We start from the raw sequence: 25,412 nt of genomic DNA, 5'->3' as shown, positions 1-25,412 counted from the left end.
CTAAGGATGAAGGAACTAATGGACACGGTCCAAAAAGAAAACAAAAAAACCAATAAGACACCAGGTCCTGAAGGACTACCAATAGAAATATATAAAGAACTGCAAGGCAGTCTAGGAGAAATCCTACTTGAAGTATATAATGCAGTATTGGAAGAAGCAAAGATACCACCATCATGGGTGGAGGCAAACATTGTGCTGATACCAAAAGAGAACTCGGACAGGATGCTAATTAAGAACTATAGGCCCATATTCTTGCTAAATACAGACTACAACATGTTCACATTAATAATAGCCAAATGATTAAAAAGATTCCTAAATGAGTTTATACACACTAACCAAAATGGTTTTCTACCAAAAGGACAAATGAAAAATAATATAAGAATAATATTAGATGTCTTAGAATATTACGAGATACATAGTGGAACACAGGTGGCATTGTTATTTTTAGATGCACAAAAAGCTTTTGACAGCATTAATTGGGAAATTATGTTACAACAATTGAAATATATGGCGATAAATTTTTAAATATGTTTCAGGCGATACACTCTAAGAAGCTAAAGTAATAAGTGAATGGAGAGGTGACAAAAGTGTTTTAAATACAGAAAGATATGAGGCAAGAATGTCCTCTATCCCTATTGCTATTTATATTGTCTCTAGAAGTGTTAACAAGGATAATACAGAAAGAAACTCAAATTAAAGGTCTGGAAATTGGAAAGAAGTCTATAAATGGCAAGCATTTGCAAACGACTTGGTTTTTATTCTTGAAGAACCACTAAAATCAGATCTGAGGCTGATGGAGGTACTAGAAGACTATGGGAAGATAGCCGGATTGAAAATTAATAAAGATAAAACCAAAATAATAGTTAAAATATGATGGAGAAGTAGAAAGAGGAATTGGCCAAAGGAATAAATATTCAGATTGGGAAAAAAATGAAATACTTAGGAATCTATATAATGACAAAGTGTAGATCAATCAAGAGATAACTATGTGAAGTTAACAAATTATATAAAGGAGGATTTGGAGAGGTGGAAAAATTTGAGACTCTCCTTCATTGGAAGAACACCAGTAATCAAAATGAATATTCTACTGAAATTATTATTTTTGTTCCAAAATATTTCTATAAAATTAGATAAAATGACATCAGAATACATTTGGCAAGGGAAAAAACCAAGGATTAAATTTAAACTTCTGCAAGATGTAAAAGAAAAAAGAGGATTTAGTGTACCAGAGTGGGAATTATAATACCAAGCAACAATGCTTACCTGGGTAAAAAAAAATGGATAGATTAAAAAAAATAATAGAAAGCTAACACTAGAGGACCACGATTTACATTTAGGATGGGACCCCTTCCTGTGGTATGGGAAGCAGGTAGCACATCAATATTTTAATAAGACAAGTGTTAGTAGAAACATGGAATAAATTCAAGAGGAAAATTTACAGCAAGGTTCCAATTTGACTATCAACATTAGAAGCGGTAGTGCACCCAAATTTTATCAACCAGGGAAAACAGGTCACCTATAAAGATATAATAGACAATGAAGGGAGATTAGGATCGAGACAAGAGCTAAAAAAGCAAGGGATACAATTGGAATGGTGGTCCTATCTTCAAATCCAATCACATTACTTGAAAGATATGAAAGAGTGGGGCATTAATAGGGAGCTGATGGCAATAGATAAGATCCTTTTGGGGACAAATGATAAATTGATAAAGAAGATTTACTCATTTTTATTGGAATATAAGATGGAAGTAGAGCAGGTTAAGGAGACAATGGTAGCATGGATGATAAACTTTGGCTATAATATACATCTGGATAAATGACAAGAACTATGGGAAAGGAATAGGAAAATAACATTGTCAATATCGTATAAAGAAAACTTATATAAAATGTTTTATAGGTGGCATCTCCCACCCGTGAGAATAGCCAAAATGTTTAGAAATTAGTGTCAAATTGTTGGAAATGTGATCATGAATCAGGCACGTACTATGTGGTGGTCATGCCAAAAAAGAAGAGAATATTGGCGGAACATTTAAAGGTGGCTGATACAGATAACAGAAGAGGAAATAGAATTTACACCCGAACTATTTCTTTTGGGAATCATAAACAATAAATATAACAAGGAGTAATTTACTTAACAATACATATTACGGCAGCATGAATAGTCTTTGCCCAAAGCTGGAAAAACAGGGAAATTCCACAAGAAGAAGAAGTAATTAGGAAAATTCTGACTTGTGCTGAAATGGATAAATTGATGTGGGACTTGAAGAATAAAGAGGAATAATAAAGAATATTATAAGATCTGGGACAAATTTTTATCAATGTTTGGAACAAAAAAGGAAATACCCAAAATAAGCAATGACTAAGATTTATAGAATGGAGATTAGAATTATATATGAAATTATAACAGTGAAAAGATAAAAACAAATATTTTTATATTTGTAAATACTGAATAAACTAAATGTAATTAAGCATGGTGGTTATAATGTATAATTTTATATCTTAATATTGGATGGTTACACTGTGTCCAATATTTTTTTTTATAAAAAAAGAATTCATGACTGGCAGAGAAATGGTAACAATGTCAGCTAATGAATAGGCATAGGAAGTAAGTCAGCCATTAAGGGCTGTTTATAAACTGAAACAGTATTTGCTGGAGACAGCTAGGCACCTGGATGCAGCTTAGTCCAACTGTTCTGTACTAAAGCTGCAAGTCTGGACTGAGAACTAAACTGGTCTGCTGCTCTGATCTGAAACTGAAGAACCACTCATGGTATTGTATGTATTATTTCATGTGTTATTATGTATATAAAGAGAAGTTAATGAATCCTGCTGAATCAGTTACCTATGCGTGCTTTCTGGATTTGATTTCTGCAACAAATTCTGACAGGTTATGGGCCAGAGCACACAGAAAGACAGAACTGTAATTAAGCTGAGAGACTGCCTGTGTTAATAGAGCAGCAATTCTCAACCTGTAGGTCACGATCCCTTTTGGGGTCGAACAACCTTTTCACAGAGGGCGCCGAGGAGCCTCCCATGGAGAGGCTGGCGAGAAGCCAGCCCGAAGGGAAGGAGCGGCTTGGGTTCCCCGCGTGGCGGAAGGAGCGGTCTGTGTGTGTGGGAGGGAGTAGGAGCTGGAATGGAGACAATGAGGGGGAAAAGAGATGCATGCAGCACAGAGGACGCTGGGAAAGCAGCTCACTCCGAGTGATGGAGGTTGATGGGCAGAGCTATGGAAGCCAAGAGGTACCATTTCTGAGGCGTAAAACAAGGTGGTGAAAATTAAATTAAAATGAAGAAACGTGGGATGTGTGTATGCTGAGATTCCCTATTAAGACTGTTACCCATGGTTAGCATGGGTAGCAGTCTTAATAGGCTTTGGCCCCTCTGATGACCCAATCACGCAATCTGCTCTGGCTCCCTGATGACCCAACCACGCAATCTGCTCTCTGCCCCGAGAAGGCACGAGCCTCTTGCCTGCTTTTGTGATTCCGCATCTTTCGCAGGCAACTCCATTGTCGGGAAAAGCTCCAGCCCTTTTCTCGCACTCATCTCTTGCGCCCATGCAAGCAAAATACTCTTTTGGGCCTGGATCAAGGCAGAGGGGATGACTCTCCTCCCACTGTCACCACTGCGCAATGGGGTGAGTAACTGGGTACGCAGCACAGGAGACTCCTCAGAGTCAGGCTCAGGTCAGTGTGAGCCGTGATCCCCTTCGTGTTGGCTCAGGAAGGAGGAGAATGGGGAGCAGCAGGAGCAGCTTGTTGGGTGCAGGGAGGCAATAGCTCCAATTCTCCTGCGCTGCACAGGGCTCTCCTTGTGCAGGACTCTGGAACTCTTCCCTCTCTGAATCCAGAGACGGCTGCTTTGGCTCTTTCCTGAACCAACACGAAGGGGACCAACCTGAGTCTGGAGCTGAGGAGTCTCCTGCCCAGCGCAGCCAGCTACTCACTTCTTAGTGGCGGCAGCGGAAGGAGTTGTGGTCCCTGCTGCCATGATCCTGGCCCAGGAGGGTATTTTGCTCGCACATGCAAGAAAGAGATGAAAGGAAGGTTGAGAACCACTGTAATAGAGAAACCAGACAGAGAAGGCTTGCAGGATGGCTGCTTTTGAATTCAGGGAGAACTCTCTGCCTCATTTGGAACAGAAGAACTACATAATTTGGGCTGCAAAGATGATACATTGCCTGAAAGCTAAGGAGCTCTGGAATATTATTGTTAATCCACCGCAGGCACCATTAGCAGCTGCAGATCAGAAGCAGCATGATAAATCAATGGCCTACCTCATCTTAACTATAGGCAAAGATGATGAATGTATCAATGTAGCAGATTTAAAGACTGCAAATGGAGTCTGACCGAAGTTGAGAAGTGTGCATGTGAGTGTCTCTACATGCAATATTGTGCAATTATCAAGAAAGTAATACAGAGCCCATCTACAACAGGAGAATCTGTGGAGCAGCATTTTGTACAATGCAGACTTTATTTGTAGAGTTAGAACAGCGTGGGATACAGATCCGGGGTAGATTTTTAATTTTTTTACTATCTATTCTGTGTCCGTGGCCTATTTTGTGGGTGTGGCTTGGAGGTCATGTGACTGGGTGGGTGGTGCCATCCGGGGACAACCCCTCTGAAGTGTCACTTCTTGGCCTGAAAAAAAGCAGCAGCGAGGAAGGAGTCTCTGGTGGCTGCAGCACAGGGGTGGGTTCCTACCGGTTCTAACTGGTTCGGTAGAAGAGCTTCCAGAAATCTACCATACCGGTTAGAAGAGGTTCGTCATGGAGCGCCTGCCCTACCCCCCGTCGCCCGCTTGCCCTGCCTGTTCCATCGCCGCTCACGGGCGGTAGCTTGTGCGATGTGGCCAGCCTCCTAGGACTTCTCTGAACTTGCCTAGGAGGTGTGGCTGCCAGCAAAGCATGGGGGCGTTCCAGGGCATCCCTGCCCACCACTGGTTCACCGCCTCCCTTCCTGGCTAGGTTTTCCAAGGTGTGGTTTTCCTCCCATCCCTTCTGCCCGGCTCCAGATGAGCTCCATTAAGGAGGAAAAGAGCCTTTGGGGAGTGAAGAGGAGAAGGAGGGAAGAGGAAGAGGTGTGCGCACAGGGCCATTCCAGCTGGGCAACCGGTGGAGGCAGGAAGGTTTTCGGGAGTGCCGAGAACATTCCTGCCTCCACTGGACTTCGTGCTCTTCTCCGTGCACTCCTTGTGACAGCAATAGATGTCCAGAAGTGGCTTTTGTGGCTAATGGGGTTTGGGCTTCCAGCCCGACAGCCCCTGCCGCTTCTGGACATCTGTTGCAGTCACGAGGAGCATGCAAAGTCCAGCGGAGGCAGGAAGGTTCTCTGCACTCCCCAGTCCCTTTCATGGCTTCCCAGAGCACTGTGCTCTTCCCTGCGTGTTCCTCCGCGCTCTTGGAATCCACAAAAGCAACTGGGGAGTGCTGAGAACCTTCCTGTCTCTGCTGGCAACTGCAATAGACGTCCAGAAGTAGCGGGGGCTGTTGGGCTGGAAACCTTACTGCCTTCGCTGGACTTTGTGCTCTTCTCCACGCTTCCCGGCGAGCAAGCGAGGGAGGGAGGATCAGGCTGCCTGATCCTCGCTTGCTTGCTTGCCCACAGAAAGGGCAGAAAGGTTCTTGGTGCTCCTGGAGAAGAGCGTGAAGCTTCTATGCTTAATTTTATGTTAGGGTTATGAGCATTATATAAACTTGTTTGAGATGGGTGGCCGTAGAAATTGAAAAATAAATAAATAAATAAACATTAGGTTTATATTCCTTTCTAATTGGACTCTTTTGGAGTTTCATGTTAAAAATGTCTGCCTAGTTCACAAATGTAACTCTAGGCTCCAGCTAGGTATGATTTAAAGCAGGGGTGTCTAACTTTGGAAACTTTAAGATGTATGGACTTCAACTCCTGGGAATGCTGGCTGGGAAATTCTAGGAGTTAAAGTCCACCAGTTTTAAAATGCCAAGGTCACCCCTGGTTTAAAGTGAAAGGGGGGTCAGAGCATAGCAGTGCTTTCAAAGACACTTCCCTGTATTATCTGTGCACAATTTGAAGAAAACCTCTTTCCCAGGGGAGATTTGTAGCCTCCCAAGATCAAAGAAAACAGAATTGACTTACTAACAAGCTACAAGATTTAACAATCTGGGGATTAAGTGAACTTTTTGGATTTAACAACTCATCTGTGGATAACTGTGATTTGAATAGCTGAAATGGCTTCAAAGCAAGCCAAATTAACTGCTTCAAAGAGTGCTGGCAGCTCTCCAGCCCAGACAAACAAATTGCAAACATTATTACCTCCCCCTGTGGGGGAAATTTTAACTCTTGAAGCTCTTCAAGGCGCCTTAAAGGAACAGGCTTCTGTGTTAGAAGCAAAAATAGAAGGGAAAATCACAACTGCCTTTAAAGAGGTCTCTGATGAAACATCTGAAATCAAGGATTTAATCCAAACCCACAATCAACAAATAAGAGAAGGCATAGTGGATGCCTTTAAGGGTTTGGTTAGTTACGTAACCTCATTGGAGGATAGGGTGGAAGAAATTATTCAGTCCAATGTTAATTTAGAGAGCAAAGTTGAAGAAGTTCAAAGTAAGACTGAAAAGTCAGAGGCAGAAATTACAATAACCCAATATAGAGCGATGGAATTTGCTTTGAGAATAAGAGGCCTGAAAGAAAATTTGAAAGAGATTTTTGCAGAAGCTTTTGATAAACTAATTGGTCAACCCAGGGCTGAGTATGATTGGCAGATTGACAAAATTTACCACGTTAATTCATGGTTTGCCAGACAGAGACAAGTACCAAGAGATATTGTAATCTACTTTGCTACCAGAAATACAAGGAATGTAATACTACAAGCATCCTATAAAACCAAATTCCAATTTGCAGGTCAGGAGGTGATAGTACTGAAGGAAATTCCACCTAAAATGTTGAGATCTAGAAAAGACTATGCATTTTTAGTGGATGAACTTAAAAATCGTCAGATACAATACAGATGGGAAGTTCCAGCCAGATTAGTGGCGAACTACTTGGGACAAAGATATCGTCTCAGCTCAGTTTGGAAGGCTAGAGATTTTTAGAGCAACGTATTAAAGACTGGTTACCCTCCATCTCCAGGATTTAGAGAAAGGAAAGAAGCAGGAGAGGCCAGACAGGAAGATATGCAAGGATCAATGGATGCGGCTCAAGCCTTGAATCTTCTTGTGGAGACAGAAGGAATTATGGAGCAAAGACAAACTCGAGCGGTTACTAAATATAAGGAACAAGAATTAAAGATGCAACAAGCTCAGATAACAATTCAAGAAACTACAAATACAAACACAGAAGCTGTGGGGGGAGGTAGACCGAAGATGAAATTACAGAATTTCCAGGTGGCTCTTAAAAAGCTTCAGGGAGCTGAAGATGACAATTAAATTCTTAACCTGGAACGTTAATGGTTTAAATTCATCACAAAAAAGGAAAAAAATATTCCACTATTTGAAACAATTTAAAAATGATGTAATTTGCTTGCAAAAAACACATATCAGAACAAATGACCAGAAATACTTGATGAATGCAAGATTGGGACAACATTTTGTGGCATCTGCTTTGGAGAAGAAAAACGGTATAGTTATATACTTAAGAAAGGATTTAAAGGCTGAATTAATTGAAGTAGACACTCAAGGAAGATATATTGCAATTGAATTATTAATAGAAGGAAAGAAGACACTCTTAATGGGAGTATATGCCCCCAACCAACAACAAGAAATTTTTTATAAACTGCTCCACACTAAATTAATACAATGGGATTACAGATCGTGTATATTGTTGGGTGATTGGATACCAGGAAAGACAAGAAGGGGCTATCACAAAATATTCAAACGTGAGCAAGATTACCTAAATTTTTCTTTGATATGATGGACGATATTGAACTAAGGGACATCTGGCGAGAATGGAACATTAAAGAACTGGACTTCACATTTTTTTCTGATAGGCACCAATTCTTTTCTAGGATTGATTTTATATTAATCACAAATGATTTTCTTTCTAGGGTGAAGAAGACGAAGATATGCCTGAGAACTTTAACAGATCATAACTCAGTTTGGATGGAACTAGAATATGGGAAGGGACCTAGAAGGTCTTGGAGGTTAAATGAAAATTTATTTAGATATGAGAAAAATGTCAATGAATGTAAAAAACTGATGAAAGAATATTTTGCTTTTAATATGAATAAGGGAACATCTATGGAAATGGTTTGGGATGCAAGTAAAGCGTATATGAGAGGAGTTTTAATAAACTTAAATAACCTATTTAGACGTAGACAGGGGGAAAAACAAAGGGAATTAGAAGAGGAGATAAAGAAAAAAGAGGAGGGGCTAATATTAAATCCAGGTGATAAGAAGACAAAAGAGGTAATTACTTTACTACGAGCGCAATTGAATATGTTGATGTCAGACCAAGTAGCTACTAATTTATTATTTGCTAAACATAATACTTTTTGCAATGCAAATTAACCAGGTAGATGGTTAGCATATATGACGAGGAAAAAACAAAAATCTCGCACTATGGAGAAAATAGAATACAAAGGTAAAGAAGCCTACCAACAGGATACGATTAAAAAGGCTTTTTAAGAATTTTATACAAGACTGTACACTGGTGATAAGATACAAGGCTTAGGCATAGATAGATACCTGGAGAAAGAATTACATAATTGGTATTTTCTTTCATACCTTTAGATTTCTAATTTCTCTTTCTGTTAGTTAGCAATTGATAAAACAAATCTCACGTGAAAAAGTATTTGAAGCCTTCTTGATTTTAATTGTCAATTTATTCATTACTGCACATTCTAATATTTATTCATTTTCATATCTTTGTTTTTCCACTGTTGTGCAAACACAACTCCAGCAGCTGTTAACATGTAAAATTAAATATGTATTGTATTCCCCTTGAAATACCCATGGTTTTAAATCCATATGTTGCTTTACCATTGCTTCTAACTATGACACCATTAACTCTTGAATAGCTACTTGGTCTGTCCTAAGTACTGAACCTAGTTCATATATTCCTGTTTTTTGAATTGAGGAATACATTTCAGAAAAAGAAATCTGTATTGTTCTGTGAATTTACCTATGACATTCATTCTTGATCTAACTTCTTAGATGAAAAACTATATCTTTCCTGTTTGTTGGGGGACATCCTTCCTGAAAAGATTGTACATTGTTGGGTGAAAACAGAGGTCCCTTCTGTTCCCTGTAGTGTAATCCTCATCTTACAACCACAATCGAGCCAATATTGTTTTATTTTTTCTGCAATTAGCATTATTTAACAGGATGAAGAGGCAACAGAGTGTGACCACTAAGACAGTCATCTTTCCTATGTAAGTAGCTGTTTTATTGCTTTGTGTGCTTATTTCATCTTTAATATAGTAGTGCAAGCAATTAAAGTCTTCCTTTCTGTATTTCTTTGTGCAGTCCATTCATTGGAGCAAGGTGGTCAGTGGGTGACTTCAACACACAAAAGGACAGTAATCTTCCTTTTCTATTATTTTGTGTGCTGGTTTCATCCTAATGCAGTGAATGCAATGAAAGAGTTCATTTCTATGTCTCTTCTTTGTGCAGGCCATTCATTGGAGTCAGTGATATTGAAGACTGGCAAGGACAGTCATTTTCCTTCTGTAAGTAGCTCTTTTATTGTTTTGTGTACTTATTTTAATCTTATTTAAGTAATAAGTACACAAAATAATAAATTTCCTATTTTTATATCTTTTTTTAGATCAAACATTGGGGCAAAGAATTCAGTGACATTGTCTTGGCCACTCCCACCTGGTCACATGCCTGCCAAGCCACTCCCACCATCACATGGCCAGCAAACGACTCCCACAAAGCAGGCCACACCTACAGAAGAGGTTCCAAAAACTTTTGAAACCCACCACTGCTACAGCTGCAGCGGCGGCAGCGGCTGAAACACAATCCTGGGCGGTCAGTCCTGGCTCTCCCTTCCCCAAGCATGTCCTGTTGCTGCTGGCGCTGCTTTCGGTGATTCCAGCGTGGCAGCGGGGCTCTTTCCATTGCTGAGAGCATTGCTGGCAGTTGCTTTTTGCCATTGCCACGAGCCAGATTCACCAGTGTGAAAATGTCTGTTTTGCCAGCTGGGAGACTGGCAAAGAAGCCTCCATTTCTCTGCCAACGACGAACAGTCTGTGCCCTCTTCCTATGGATTGACATTGTAGGAGGAAAGTACCCGGTCTTGGGAGGGACCTTCCATCCCCCTCCAGAGAGCCCATGCCTGGAGAGAGGAGGCAGGTTGGTTTGAATGCGGGTGAGCGGTTTGGGGCCAGCACCATCTTCGCTCATTGGGGTGGGCAGAGAAAGAAAGGAGGCCCACAATAAAGCACCCCCGCCACCAAGGGCAAAGGGAAGCACCTTCGCCCTCGGCTATCGCGCACCTTCTTTCTTTCCCCACCTGCTTGAATGAATGAAGGAGGCACTGACCACTAACCCGCCCGCATTCAAACCAGCCCACCTCCTCTCTCCTGGCATGGGCTCTCTGGAGGGGGAGGGAAGGTCTCTTCCAAGTCCTGCTTCCCTTACCTTGTGGCACAGTTCCTGGATGGCGGGATATTCTTTATTTCACCAGTATGGGGATATGGCCAGGCCATTACTGGTGCAGTCCGGTATGACAGATTTTCACTACCTCTTCTGGCATACTGGAACCTACCTCTCATGCAGATTCCTGAATCTCAGAGGGTGCTGTTGGTGTTAAACAGTCTGGGGGACATTGTTTCTGCAGTTTTTGAGTGCAAACCAAAGCAGGAGTTGCTTTTGGAGGCCTTAAAGGCTTGTTTAATTGCTGAGGAGAACAAGCACCATTTTAGAAAAGCCACAAGGAGAAATTCTTGATGTGGGGGCCCAAGGAGCAGAGAGAGAAATATAACAGATTGGCTGTTTGCAGAGACCAGAGCAACAGAGAAGATGTCTGCAAAAAGAAATGTACCAGCACAAGAGATCAGAATACAGCCCAGCAACAGAGGCAGTGCTTCATTTGTGGTGAAAGGCCACGTTTAAAGAGAGACTGTTCGCAAAGAAAAGACTGTTTGCAAGGAAGAAACTATTTGCAAGACAGAAACTGTAAGGAAGAAAAACAGAAAATGGACAAATTCCTGTTGTAAAAATTAGAAATTGTAATAGCAGTGACAAATGGTTAATAGTGGGGCTAGTCAAACAATTGTTAACAATTCTAAATTGTTTTACAGGATGGATCCAGCTACTGGAGATGCAGTAGCCTTGGCAAATACCCAAAAGGTTAAAGTCATTGGAAGAGGCAGTGTGCAAATTCAATATCTGGAAATGAGATTTAATGGTATTTTATGTGTGCCTGAGATGGAGCATAATTTACTGAGTGTCTCTATCTTAGACAAGCAAGGATTTGTGACCACATTTGCAAATTGGAGGTGTCTTATAAAGAGAAATGGAACTGTATATGCACAGGGTATAAAAAAGGATAATCTTCACGTGTTGCAGGGGTAAAAGATTCAATGTGCTCAAACATTTGGAAATGTGGCATAACAAAATTCATGCAACAGTTTGGAGAAGGGTTAGATTTAAAGAGATGTAAGCAGTGGAGTGGAACACTGGAAACACCAAGCCTGAAGTAGTCTGAAGCAGCCTGAAGATGACGAATGAGACTTCGTCGAAACGTCGCCAAGACATCTCCAATTCTACGTGGGAAAAAACCCGAACAACTAGAGATATATATATATATATATATATGTATGTATGTATGTATGTATGTATGTATGTATGTATGTATATGTATATGTATATGTATATGTATATGTGTGTGTGTGTATATATATATATATATATATATATATATATATATATATATATATATATATATATATATATATATATATATATATATATATATATATATATATATATATATATATAACAAAAAACTGGATCTAATATAGAACTAAATAATTATCATGTCAACTAATACAAGATATCTCAGAGAAAGGGAAATGAGAATCCTACAGGAGGAATCACAATCCTCCTTAGCAAAGGGTGGAAATAAATTGCATATCCTTTTATTTTTTGAACATTTGTTATTTACTTCCTTGTTACACTTCTGAGATATAGAAATTATTATATTTGTTGCCTGTGCTCTCCACTTAGAATAGATACAGATCAGTTCTATTTGGAAACGAATAGATAGGCATATAGAATATAGAATAACAGAGTTGGAAGGGTCCTTGGAGGTCTTCTAGTCCAACCCCCTGCCTAGGCAGGAAACCCTAAACCACTTCAGTCAAACGGTTATCCAATATATACTTAAAAACTTCCAGTGTTGGAGCATTCACATCTTTTGGAGGCAAGTTGTTCCACTGATTAATTGTTCTATCAGGAAATTTCTCCTCAGTTCTAAGTTGCTTCTCTCCTTGATTAGTTTCCACCCATTGCTTTTTGTCCTACCCTCAGGTGCTTTGGATAATAGCATGACTCCCTCTTCTTTGTAGCAGTCCATGAGATATTGGAACATTGCTATCATGTCTCCCCTCCTTTCATTAAACTAGACATACCCAGTTTCTGCAACCGTTCTTCATAAGTTTCATCCTCAAGTCCCCTAATCATCTTTGTTGCTCTTCTCTGCACTCTTTCTAGAGTCTCAACATCTTTTTTACATTGTGGTAACCAAAACTGAATGCAGAATTCCAAGTGTGGCCTTACCAAGGCATTATAAAGTGGAATTAACACTTCACATGATCTTGATTCTATCCCTCTGTTTATGCAGCCTAAAACAATGTTGGCTTTTTGGGCAGCTGCTGCACATATAGATCTCTGTCTCAGTAGAGAGCCATGAAGGAAATATTCAGAAGTCATTACAAATCAGAACAGGGAGAAACTTTCTATAAGTCCTGGAAAAGAAGGAAGTATTAGGAAAAAATTGAGGCAGACTGTTCATTGACTCACTGGAGTGTAAGGGGGTTGAAGTGGAGAGGAAACATACAAATTTGTAAGGTTCTATTAATATAGCCTAAATAACAATAGCATTCAGACATATATTGCTCCACAGTGCTTTACAGTGCTCTCTAAACAGTTTACAGAATAAGCATATTGTCCCAAACAATCTGGGTCCTCATAATAAATTTTTTAAAATTATTTTTAAAAATTTAGTTCTAATTTTGGTTCTAATCTTATGGAGTCAGTTTCATGATTTGGGCGTCCTCAAAGGGTAACTAGCCACGAAGCGTATATAGCAATTATTTTAGTGGGTGGGGACCTAAATAGTAGAATGGCTAGACAACCAAATTCCTTTTCAGAAATATAAGTGCCAGGAAGAAATATTAATGGTCCCTTTATTAGCAAGAGCTGCCAAAAGTCTAAGTTATATTGTGGTCAGACTGTGTGTAAAACATCTGTCTCTATATTTGGGTTTGTACACATTAAATAAGCATTTCTTAACCTTAGTAATTTTAAAATGTATAGACTTCAAATCCCAGGGGAGATTGACAAAAGATATGTTCAATATAGCAACTGAAAATGGCTGAGAGTAGTTTTTGTCAAGTGGATCTTTTCTAGATTTATCCAATTTATACAGGATCTTTAAACTTTTGTTTTACTTAATAAATACCACGTGGTTTTTAAAAGCTTTTGTTTATAGCTTTTTCATTCAATTGCATTTCAAAAAAGTATGGGATCCCAATTCAGATTAGAATGGAAGTCCTTTGAACTTTTTCCAAGACAATTCAAATAAAATCAGGCTATTTGCTAGCATAGCACATCAACAACTATGGAATTAACACAAAGAAATAATATCAGGTAAAATATTTTTTTCCAGAAATTTGTAGTATATTAAAGCACTCTTTTCATGGGAAGGTACAAATTTTTCTGTATCAAAATCCTAATGATATGTCCCCTTCAGTGGTGGGTTACAGGTGGTACGCTCCGGTATGGGACATACCGGTGCCTGCCGGGAGCACTGGGAACCATTCCGGTACAGTGCTCTGGAGGGCCTACCCACCCGCCCGAGCTCCTTACCTATATTTGAGCTCTTCGGCGCTTATGCACATGTGCAGGGAACATATGGCGCCTGTGCAATGCTCCGTCGAGCAGCTGGAGCGTGGTGGAGTCGTCGCAGAGGTGCCATGGAGGTAAGGACACATGGGCGCACTGTGTACTTGTGCACGAATGCTACACATGTGCATGGGGACGCCGGGCCCTATTGCACCATACCAATTGCACCGGAATCCAGAACCCACCACTGGTCCCCTTTTTATATTTTTAGGAGCCCAAGGCAGCATTTTTTATCCGTGATTAAGCTTACTATTTTTTAAATAAAAATGGGAATGTTCGGGTTTCTTTTAAAGTTGTAGTAACAAATTACATTAGGTTCTGTGTTTTGTACTTTGTTATTTATTTATTTATTTATTTAATCTATTGAATTTATTGCATGGTAGTAGGCCTAAAGTTGATACGAGGAAAAATCTGTTTTGTAATAAGATTCCTGACAGCTGAAAATAAATTATTTCACATCTATGTACAGTTTGTTTGTAAGATAAATTTTCACAAACCTATAAAACAAACTTTCCTTTTCAATATAAAATTATATCTCTAAGGGTAACTCTGAAGATGTCCCATACAAATGTAATCATTGCAATTCTTACAAACAACAATTCATTAATATGTACTGCAGATATGTTTCATCCCTAATTTCAATATTAAAATTGTTTATTGAATTCTAAAAATAGATTTAAAAATAATAGATCACCATAGTATGTATCAATTACGGTACACAATCTTTCAAATGTCAGTGTAGTAGTTTTCAAAATCTTTGATTTTTTAGAAGATTATTATGCATTCCTGAAAACAGCATTCGCTATCTTCTCTCATGTGGCATAATTATAAAGGAGTCAGACATGGATTCTGTAAGGACTTGAAGACATAACATGAACTGAAAGTGAACATATTGCAGTAAATCTGCAGAAGATTGAGACTTCCCCAATTAATTCTTGACAAACAAAATGTTACATCACATAATGTTTATTGGTTAATCCATGCATTCTATTATCATATGGAATAGAACAGAAAACTGCTCTAAGTCAAGTGATTAGTTTCACACATTTAGCAATCCTGTACCAAAGACTAGAGGCAACTTTCAACAATACTGATTTGGACACATGCCACAGTTTTTGATTTAGTCAATATCCATCTGAGAATGCCTTCTGCTGTCATCTATTGCTTCATATAGACAGATTAAAAGGTCATAACTTTTTATTAGGTTATTGTATCTAGAAGGTAAAGTTTGATCAAGCAAACTAATTTCACTTAAATTTAGGGTTGATCTTGTTATTGATATAGTTTTAATCTATCTGTTATGGTTCCTTTTTTCTTTTTATTAATGTCGTAAGTTACTCAGAGTCCTTTGGAATTGGGGCTTCTTAATGGGATAGAACAAGAACATACCTGTCTTAACTAACTTTGTTTCTATTTCAGATTGTATTAGAAAATAGCAGCCGAGAAGATAAGCATGAATGTCCATTTGGTCGGAGTAGCATTGAATTGACAAAAATGCTATGTGATATCTTGAAAGTAGGAGAATTACGTAAGTCTGTCACTGCTTTGTTGGCGCAAGCATTTTGTAGAGTAGCAGGGAAAGTATGGTGAGTTTTATTAAAACTATACATTAATGTTCTTGTTATCTAGTTAACTTTCTAGCTGTGCAAAGAATAATTAGAATAAAACCTAAACTATTAGAAATGTTTCTCTTTTTTGGGGTGAAAACATCCATGTAGGTTTCATACCTAAACTGTGTATCAATTCATGGTTAAATGAAAATATAAAGTATAATATTTTGCGTGGAATTTATTGTGGTTTCTAGTTTGTATCAATTCTTTGATAAGAATTTAATGTATTGGTAGCAATATGATAATGAGTACATGATATTCTTCTCAGAACCAATGGTGGGATTCAGCCAGTTTGTACCACTTCGGGAGAACCGGTTGTTAACTTTCTGAGCAGTTTGGTGAACTGGTTGTTGGAAGAAATCATTAGGGCAGAAAACCGGTTGTTAAATTATTTGAATCCCACCACTGCTCAGAACCAAACCTATGGCTCATCCATAATTAAGGAGCACAGTGATTTTGTATCATTTTGTTTTGGTTTTGGTTTTGGTTTCTTTTGGTGAAATTAGACTAAGAATTGATTCCGAATAGCAGAAAAATAAAATGTTCCCCCATCTTCCTTCTTCTAACAGATTGATATGATTTGAGGTGGATTGCTCTCATTGTGATTTGTGGCCTACAATGGATTATATTTTAGTTGAATAGTTTGAGTTGGAAGGAAAATATCTCACATAATAAGTGTTATACAGGGCGGGGCATAACCTTTTCCTAGGGGGTCACAGCAAGATCGACAGCAGTTTACAACTTCCGCGACACCTCATTTTAAAGCCCATAAAAAACTGAATTGAATGAGCTATTAAATGTTAAATTTGCTTTAAGAATGGCTGGAAAATTCGATTCGGAAGAACAAAGGATCATTGACAGAATAAAATGCATTGCCTTTCGAGAGGCTCGCGATGCTGGAGCGACGTTTATCAATCGAAAATGGATTGCAAACAAATTGAAACGTCATCCGGATTGGGTTACTGATAATTGGAACAAAACAGCCCAAGAATGTTTCACAAAATTTGGAGAAGGGCGTCCTCTGCAACTGTCCCAAGAAAGCAAAGCCATCATTGCAACTGGCAGTCGCAAACAACGAAAAGGAAACCGAAAAGTGGCCCAAGAAATCCTTCAAATTCGTGGAAAACGAGTTGATCAAAGGACAATCGGCCGATATCGAGAACGAGAAGGTTTGAAGCCATTCCACGTCATTTGCAAACCATTGAAAACTCAAACACACGTTCAAGATCGGCTTTGGTTGTGCGATTGGTTGTCTGAATGGACCGAGGAAGATTTTCTTCATTTGGCGCCATCTGACGAATTCTTCGTTTATGCCATTCGAAAACCGAATTTCCAGAACGATCGAATTTGGGCTAAAGACGTCGACGACATCGCCAAACATGAACGATATCGACAAATCGTTTGCAATCCGACTTGCATCGGGATTTTCGTCATTTTCACAGCCAAGAAACTGCATTGGGTTTTGAAGGATAAAGGGGAATCCTGGGATGGCAGTTATTTCCGTGAGAAAATTTTATTGGAGAATGTCATTCCATTTCTCAGTGATCCAGACAATGTCTTGGTGGTTGGTGAGGCTGTCTTTCTTCATGACAAAGCTCCTTGCATGCGTGCAAATGCGACTCAGCAATTGTTAAAGGAAAACAATGTCGAATTTTGGGGCAATGACGTCTGGCCGGGAAATTCGCCAGATCTCAATCCGGCAGAGAACATTGGGGCCATAATTAAGGATGAAGTGGAAGCTCTGATGATTCAGGAGCAAGGTCAAAATCGATATTCGGTTGAAACTTTGAGAATGAATTTGGAAACTGTGTTGAAAAATCTGGAAAATCGAACGGAACTGTTTGAAGATTTGTTGTGTTCTTATCCACCTCGTTTGAATGCTGTTCGAAGGGCTAATGGTGGTCATACTGACTATTAAATCGTGTCAATAAACTCAGTTTTTGATGGGCTTTCGAATGGTGTATGAATTATTTGTGTTGTTATTACAAGTGTTGCTGTGACCCCCTAGGAAAAGGTTATGCCCCGCCCTGTACAATAGGGAGGACAAGCTGCAAAGATTTACATATCTCTGTGTGTGTGCACACGTGTGCGTGCATGCACATACATATAGGGCAATAGGGACCAGTTTGGATTTAAGATCATTTGGAAGCTGCAGCTGGGATAGACTTGTTACTATGTAAGAGCACTTTTTCTCAGTTTTATAAGCTGTAGTAATTATCAAGTAGCTTTTGTCTGAAATTCTAAGTGCTGGTCACTTACATACTACAAAAACTCTTATTCCCATAACCTTTAGCTGGGGGAATAATGAATTATAGGAACACAATTTTTGAACCAAACTACTTCAAATGGACTAACTTACAGAATGTGTCCAAAATCCAGGAGTGAGAGAATGAAATTTGGGAAGCTAAGATTGTTTCGGTATTACCAGATTGCTGCTGTGGTCATGTGTTGCTCATTTTGAATATTCCATGACAGTGTACCAGTCACCTTTGCAACTCCTTGCTTCCTCTCCCACCTAGCAACAGCCCTTCCTACCTACTGGGAAGGGAAGGAAAAGAAGAAAGGAGAAGAGGGAGGAACAGGGAGAAGGAATCCTCACACTCTCTTCATCACCTTTGCCACTCTCTGTCAGGCATAAAAGATCAGGACAAGTTCCAATTAAAAACTGATTTATTACTAGACATGCCAATGACAGAAATCTACTCAACGAATGGTTAGCAATATCTTGGCATTAGATAAGGGAATGGACTTCAGTGGAATTCAGTAGGATTGGACTTAGTCTGTTTGTGACTAGATAGAAATGCTAGGCTGATTTCTTTTTTTTTACTCCACCTCCAGATTCTGTCACTTCATTTCTTACATCACTTTCCCCTTGAACATGAACTCCCCTTCTTACTTGGCATTTTAGTAGTTTCCCTCTCCTTGGTCTCTCTGAAACTGAATCCTCATAAGAACTTGGCAGAGTAGGCAGTGAAGACATCTCAAAGGAAATTTCCTCCCCCACATCCGAATCAACCATTGAGCCAGGGGATAATTGCTGGAAAACATCTTCTCCCACCCCTTTATAGTCAGGTCAGGAAGGCCAGAAGTGGAAGGTTGAGTGTCATCAGCTGTCCAACCTTCCTCTGGATGTGTCCATAAAGGTTAGTTAATCTCTTCAGCTACAGATTCCTTGGGCAGTGCAGGACAGGAGACCAGGAGTTGGTCAGTCATGGCTTTTTAGGGAAATGTTGGTGAAATTGCCAAAATAATTCAGGGGCTTTGATGAGCATTCTGTAAAGAACATTCAGAGTATGCATAGCCTTTCCAATGGGTGAGATACTGTGACATTTTGCCCTTCTAGAATTTGGTATTACTTGCGTTTTATATTCTGTTTGTCCTTCCACAATCACCAGTGGTAGAGGAAGATGCTGGAAGTGGAAGTTTTTTTTTCTTTGAATAGTAATGAAAAGTGAAAGACGGGATGCACCTTCAGAGAAGGAAGTACTTGCAAGCAAAATGCTCAGGGTTGATTTCTCAAAGGACCTTGAAAATCTAACTTTTTAGATGGCTTTGTAGAAACCAGAAACTTGGTAGAGAGACTTTGTCTCCCTTATCTATCCTGTCGATAGACATCCACACTTTTATGATACAAACTGCTTGGTGTGTTCTAGCAGTCTATCAACAGTGTTTGGACAGCAAGTTGCTCTTGCAAAAAATTCATAGTTCCCAATATGGAGCTCTCCTCCCTAGAGTTCTCTAGTAAAACTCTTGAATGTGTGCCATTGAAAGCTTGAAAGCAATTAATATATGGAGAGTTGTTATAGGAAAATTCTGCCAGAGGCAACAATGATGCAATGCATCTTAAGTATTGTTGGAGCATTTGGTTAGTCTTCTCTTCCTCACCATTCAATGCTGGGTTGTTGACTGAAGATAAGTTAACTTGAACATTCAAGGAAGGAAATAACAGAATGAGAGGGAGGGAAAAAAGAAAGGGGGAGGGAGATAAGAAAGATGGAAAGAAGACAGATGTTATATGAATATATTAAAATCCACCAAACTGATTAGAAGCTATTATATTTGCAGATGAGAGCACTTTCGCGTGGCATTTTTTTTCAGAGGCAGAAGGGATTGTAATATGATTTTATCTATTGGAGACGAGAGACATCTAGATGCTTGCTGCTTATTAGTTTTTTTTTCTGCTTACTTCAACATTCCAAGTAATGCATTTTTGCTAAAATGCCTTCTATCAGAACATGTTGCAGTGGGTAATTACATCCACTTGATGTTGATAACTCCCCATTCCTTTTCATCTGGATGGAATTATGGCTTATCTTGAGTGCTTGTCAATAATTAAGTTGGTGCAGTAAGTTTTAGAAATAAATATCTCTGACAAGAGATACAGATTCTTTTCAAGCCTGACCTAAGGAAGATTTGTCTCTTCCAATGTTGCAGAAGTATGTTTTCCTTATTTAACAGAAAATCATTGGCTGTTTTATCGTCAGAATCAATGGAGAATACAAACTTTTTAAAGTGATTGAGCAGTCCTCAAAACTGCCCTTAGTATGAAATTTTTATTTGTTCAATCTTGAGATGACTTCCTTCTGTATCACATGTGACAGGTTTTACATCCCCTCCCTTCTGATGCTATTTGGAGATTTCCAACTTCACTAATCTTGATATCTGCTTCCTGTTATTTGATCTTAAGTAGAAGGAAACATGAGTTTCATTTGGTCATGTCAGCATTTCTTCATTCAGTAATCAGGAAAGAAAACAACTGGACTCCATTTGTTGAAATCAAGTGTACTTTTACTAATTATAAATGAATAGTTGCAAAGCTAAGCTAAGTCTGGTTAATTAGGTGCGAAAGCGAATAATATACTGTATAATTCATTCCCCTCCCCCTGGCATCCCCGAGCACAGTCCAATCATAATTCTCCCAAATGTCAGGTGTGAGATAACTTCAAAAGGCATCACCAGGATGGAATGCTGGACCATTGGCCTTGGCGGTAAACACTCCCCCTCGACATGCGCAGTAAGGTGGTCAGTTCAGTGTCTAGAAACTTCCTCCAGCACAACAATGATTCCCCTCCCAAATACTATGCCCCCCCTTCCCCGTTTCAATGGCAGCCCAGGCAGTAGCAAAGCAGAGGCTGACATCCGGCCCTCCTCCAGAAAAAGCCGGTCAGACCTGCAGAAACAACAAAGCACAAACAAACAGACGAACAACAAAACACGAAAAGGAAAAAAAAAGGAGAGGAAAAGAGAGAGAAAAGAGAGAAGAGGAAAAAAAAAATGTCAGGAAACTGGCCAAATCAGGGCTTGTCAGGATAAGCAGAATAGAACTTTTTAGTGATTTTTTTTTTTTTTTAGTGATTTTATTGACATTTGTAGGCCGCCCTTTTCCCTGAGGGGACTCAGGGCGGCTCACATAAAATCGGGGAAGGGGAAATACAGACAATAACAAAGACACATATAATAAAAAAACAGTAACCAACATGCATTCATCATTCGGGAGGGGCAACTATCTTCATCCCCAGGCCTGACGGGCTAGCCAGTTCTTCAAGGCTGTGCGGAAGGCCTGGACGGTGGTGAGGGCACGAATCTCCACGGGGAGTTCGTTCCAAAGGGTCGGGGCGACTACTGAGAAGGCCCTCCTCCTTGTAGTTGCCAGCCGACACTGGCTGGCCGATGGAATACGGAGGAGGCCCAATCTGTGTGATCTTATTGGTCGCAGGGAGGTAATTGGCAGAAGGCGGTCTCTCAAGTATCCAGATCCACTACCATGTAGGGCTTTATGGGTGATTAACAGCACCTTGAAGCGCATCCGGAAATCGACAGGTAGCCAGCGCAGCTCGCGGAGGATAGGTGTAATGTGGGTGAACCGCGGTGCACCCACAATCGCTCGCGCGGCTGCGTTCTGTACCAGCTGAAGACGCCGGATGCTCTTCAAGGGCAGCCCCATGTAGAGCACATTGCAGTATTCCAGCCTAGAGGTCACGAGGGCCCGAGTGACTGTTGTGAGTGCCTCCCGATTCAGGTAGGGTCGCAACTGGCGCACCAGGCGTACCTGGGCGAATGCCCCCCTAGCCACAGCCGTCAAATGGTGGTCGAATGATAGCTGTGGATCTAGGAGGACTCCCAAGTTGCGGACCCTCTCTGAGGGGTATAGAGTTTGACCCCCCAGCCTGAGAGATGGAATATTGGTGGAATCCTTGGGAGGGAAACACAACAGCCACTCGGTCTTTTCTGGGTTGAGCACAAGCTTGTTAGCCCTCATCCAGTCCATAACCGCCTCCAGGCCCCGGTTCATCACGTCTGCCGCTTCATTGAGTTGGCACGGGGCGGACAGATACAGTTGAGTATCGTCCGCATATTGATGGTATTTGATCCTGTGCCTGCGGATGATCTCTCCCAGCGGTTTCATGTAGATGTTGAATAGTAGGGGGGATAAGACCGAACCCTGAGGCACCCCATATGTTAGGGGCCTAGGGGACGATCTCTGCCCCCCCACTAACACCGACTGCGACCTGTCCGAGAGGTAGGAAGAGAACCACCGCAACACGGTGCATCCCACCCCCACCTCCCGCAGTCGTCGCAGAAGGATACCATGGTCGATGGTATCGAAAGCCGCTGAGAGGTCAAGGAGAACCAGGATGGAGGAATGTCCTCCATCTCTGGCTCTCCAGAGATCATCGGTCAATGCGACCAAAGCGGTTTCAGTGCTGTAACCGGGTCTGAAGCCTGACTGGAAGGGGTCGAGATAGTTTGCTTCCTCCAAGGACCGCTGGAGCTGAAAGGCCACCACCTTCTCAACAACCTTCCCAAGAAAGGGAAGGTTGGAGACTGGACGATAGTTATTAAGGACAGCTGGATCCAAAGATGGCTTCTTTAGGAGGGGTCTCACCACCGCCGCTTTCAGTGCGGCGGGGAAGTTCCCCTCCCGAAGAGAGGCGGTCACGACCGCCTGGATCCAGCCTCGTGTCACCTCACTGCTGCTGGTAACCAGCCATGAGGGACACGGGTCCAGTACGCAGGTGGAGGCACTCACAGCCCTCATGGCCTTGTCCACATCCCCGGGGGTAACATCCTGAAACTCAACCCAGAGATGTTCCATCTGATCCTCTTGTGCCTCGGCTGGAACTGCAGGGGTGGAGTCCAAGTCCGACCGAAACCGAGCAATTTTGTCCGCTAAGAATTGGGCATAATCCTCAGCTCTGCCCTGCAAGGGTTCCCCCGCCTCCCTTTTATTTAATACTTGCAGAGTAACTGTGGGGCCTGAACATGGGACACATCCACCCATTCTGCGTGAGAGGGGGGAAAATGCTTCCAAGTCACCAGGTATTGGATATGATTCTGGCATTTACGAGAGTCCAAAATCTCACGAACCTCGAAATGTTGTTCACTGTCAATCAAAAGCGGAGGAGGAGGTGGAGGAGCATGCGGATGCAACGACGAAGTGCAGACAGGTTTTATGAGGTTAACATGAAAAACAGGGGAAACCTGGTTGAGGTGTTTAGGCAGCTGCAGCCGAACAGAAACAGGATTTATGATCTTGACAATGGGAAATGGGCCAACATATTTAGACCCCAACTTCTTCGACTTTTGTGGAGTCTGAAGAAACCTGGTGGACAAATAAACTTGATCACCAACTTTGTAATCATACGGCTTAGTCCGCTTCTTATCAGCCTGTTTCTTATGGGTGCGATGCGCAGCGTCCAAAGTTTGGAGAGCTAAAGATCAAACGCACTGAAGGCGATCACTCCACTCGGACAGAGACGATACTTGGGGCTGCTCACGAGGAACTTCAGGAATGGGCACAAAATCCTGGCCAAACACCACACGGAAAGGGGTGAACCCAGTGCTGCTATGCACAGAATTATTATAAGCCACCTCCGCATGTGGCAACAAATCCACCCAATCATCTTGCTGGTAGTTGATGAAACAATGTAAATATTGTTCCAGTACAGAATTAGTCCTCTCACAAGCCCCATTAGTCTGAGGGTGGTGGGCGGAGCTTAAGCCTTGGACGGAGCCAATCCGCTTCAGAAACTCCTTCCAGAATATGGAGGTGAACTGCACACCTCTATCCGAAATGATGCAGTCGGGCACCCCATGTAAGCCGTAAATGTGGGAGATGAACATCTTAGCAAGAGTCTTAGCAGAAGGAATCTTGACGCAAGGGATGAAATAGACTTGCTTGGAGAACAAGCCGGTAACAACCCAGATAACAGTGTGTCCCTGACTCTCAGGAAGTTCGACGATGAAGTCCATAGAGATCTCCTTCGAAGGGGCGACAGGGCGAGCTACAGCCTGGAGCAGTCCTTGCAGTTTCCCCGGCGGGAGTTTAGCAGCAGCACAAACGGGACAACTGGCAACATAACGTTCAATGTCCTTTTTCAAAGAAGGCCACCAAAACTGTCTTTTGACGAGATGGAGCATTTTAACGAAACCAAAATGTCCCACCATTCGGGAATCATGAGCTCCCTGAAGAACAATTAATCGAAGAGATGCAGGAATGTAAAGTTTTGCCCCAATCCAGGGCAATTCATCCCTCATAGTACATTCATTCACGTGCTGCTGGAACCAATCATCATCAGGGAGGGCTTTCTTGAGATTGGAAAGAAAGTCCTGGGACATCTCCACTTTAGAGCATGCCTGATTCCTAGTAACAACTGGAGCAGCGAGGCTCGTCGTGGGAAAGACAGGCTGGACCACGCTGAGTTTAGAACAGTTGTACTGAGGGGTTCACCCACAAACGCGCGAACGACAAAAGCGCGCCTCACTAAACCGTGGTGACAAAACCGCGAGTTCTAAAGCACGTCGACGAATGAGCGCTGAAGTGCGCCGACAACAGCGCACCAACAGACGCGCGCTGTAACCCTAACCCTAAACCTAACCCTAAACCTAACCCTAAACCTAACCCTAAACCTAACTCTAAACCTAACCCTAACCCTAACCCTAAACCTAACCCTAAACCTAACCCTTACCTTAACTTAAATCGCGCTTCTGTCGGTGCGCTGTTGTCGGCGCGCTGTTGTTGGCGCGTTGATGACATCGCGGTTTTAGTGCCACGGTTTTGTTGGCACGCTTTTGTCGTTCGCGCATTTGTCGGGTCACGGTACTGAGGAAGCCGGGATAAAGCATCAGCCATAAAATTCTCCCCCCCCCCCTGGAATGTATTTCAGGGTAAAATTAAAACGATTGAAACGCTGAGCCCAGCGCATCTGTTTAGGAGAAAGTCTTCTGGGAGTTCTCAAAGCTTCCAAGTTTTTATGGTCAGTCCACACCTCGAACGGGTGTTTGGCGCCTTCCAGAAAGTGGCGCCAAGTGGCCAAAGCCCAACGGACAGCAAACGCCTCCTTCTCCCAAATGGCCCAACGTCTCTCCGTGTCAGTTAGTTTGCGAGAGGCATATGCGCAGGGTTGTAAGTTATCTTGACTATTGGCTTGAAGCAATACGGCCCCCACTGCCACGTCGCTGGCGTCAGCTTGAACCACAAAATGTGCGTCCATGTCCAGGTGCTTGAGGACCGGTTCCTCTGCAAAAAGCCATTTTAACTTCTCAAAGGCAGCTTGACATTCCATGGTCCAATTCGATGGCTGGCTAGGCTTGGGTTTTGCCCCACCTTTGGACTTCAAAAGGTTAGTTATGGGAAGAGCTATCTTAGCAAAAGAGGGGATGAACTGGCGATAGAAATTGGCAAACCCCAAATTTTTTTGCAATTGCCTGCGTGTACAAGGGGCCTCCCACTCAGTGACCGCTTTGACTTTAAC

At 41.5% G+C, this 25,412-nt stretch overlaps 1 protein-coding gene and 1 pseudogene across 7 annotated transcripts in view; both read left to right on the top strand.

Annotated features, from left to right (window-relative positions):
* The window catches only part of ELMO1 (engulfment and cell motility 1), a 562,024-nt gene that overhangs the window by 296,595 nt on the left and 240,017 nt on the right, over nucleotides 1-25,412 (top strand). For all 7 annotated transcript variants that reach the window (XR_015696387.1, XM_087713089.1, XM_087713086.1 and 4 more), the window contains one exon: nucleotides 15,467-15,575. Coding sequence is in view for 6 of the 7 variants with exons in the window: in XM_087713089.1 (XP_087569215.1) it covers nucleotides 15,467-15,575 (109 nt within the window). In the remaining variant the exon portion in view is untranslated. The remainder of the gene's footprint in view (nucleotides 1-15,466; nucleotides 15,576-25,412) is intronic.
* LOC148045902 (uncharacterized) lies at nucleotides 5,692-8,684 on the top strand (annotated as a pseudogene).

The sequence above is a fragment of the Thamnophis sirtalis genome, unplaced genomic scaffold (assembly GCF_051295495.1).
Source record: "Thamnophis sirtalis isolate CommonGarterSnake01/CBP01778 unplaced genomic scaffold, rThaSir2_p1.2 scaffold_4, whole genome shotgun sequence".
Classification (NCBI taxonomy): Eukaryota; Metazoa; Chordata; class Lepidosauria; order Squamata; family Natricidae; genus Thamnophis; species Thamnophis sirtalis.
Note: the sequence above shows the minus strand (reverse complement) of the source record. Positions and strands in the feature narration are given on the sequence as shown.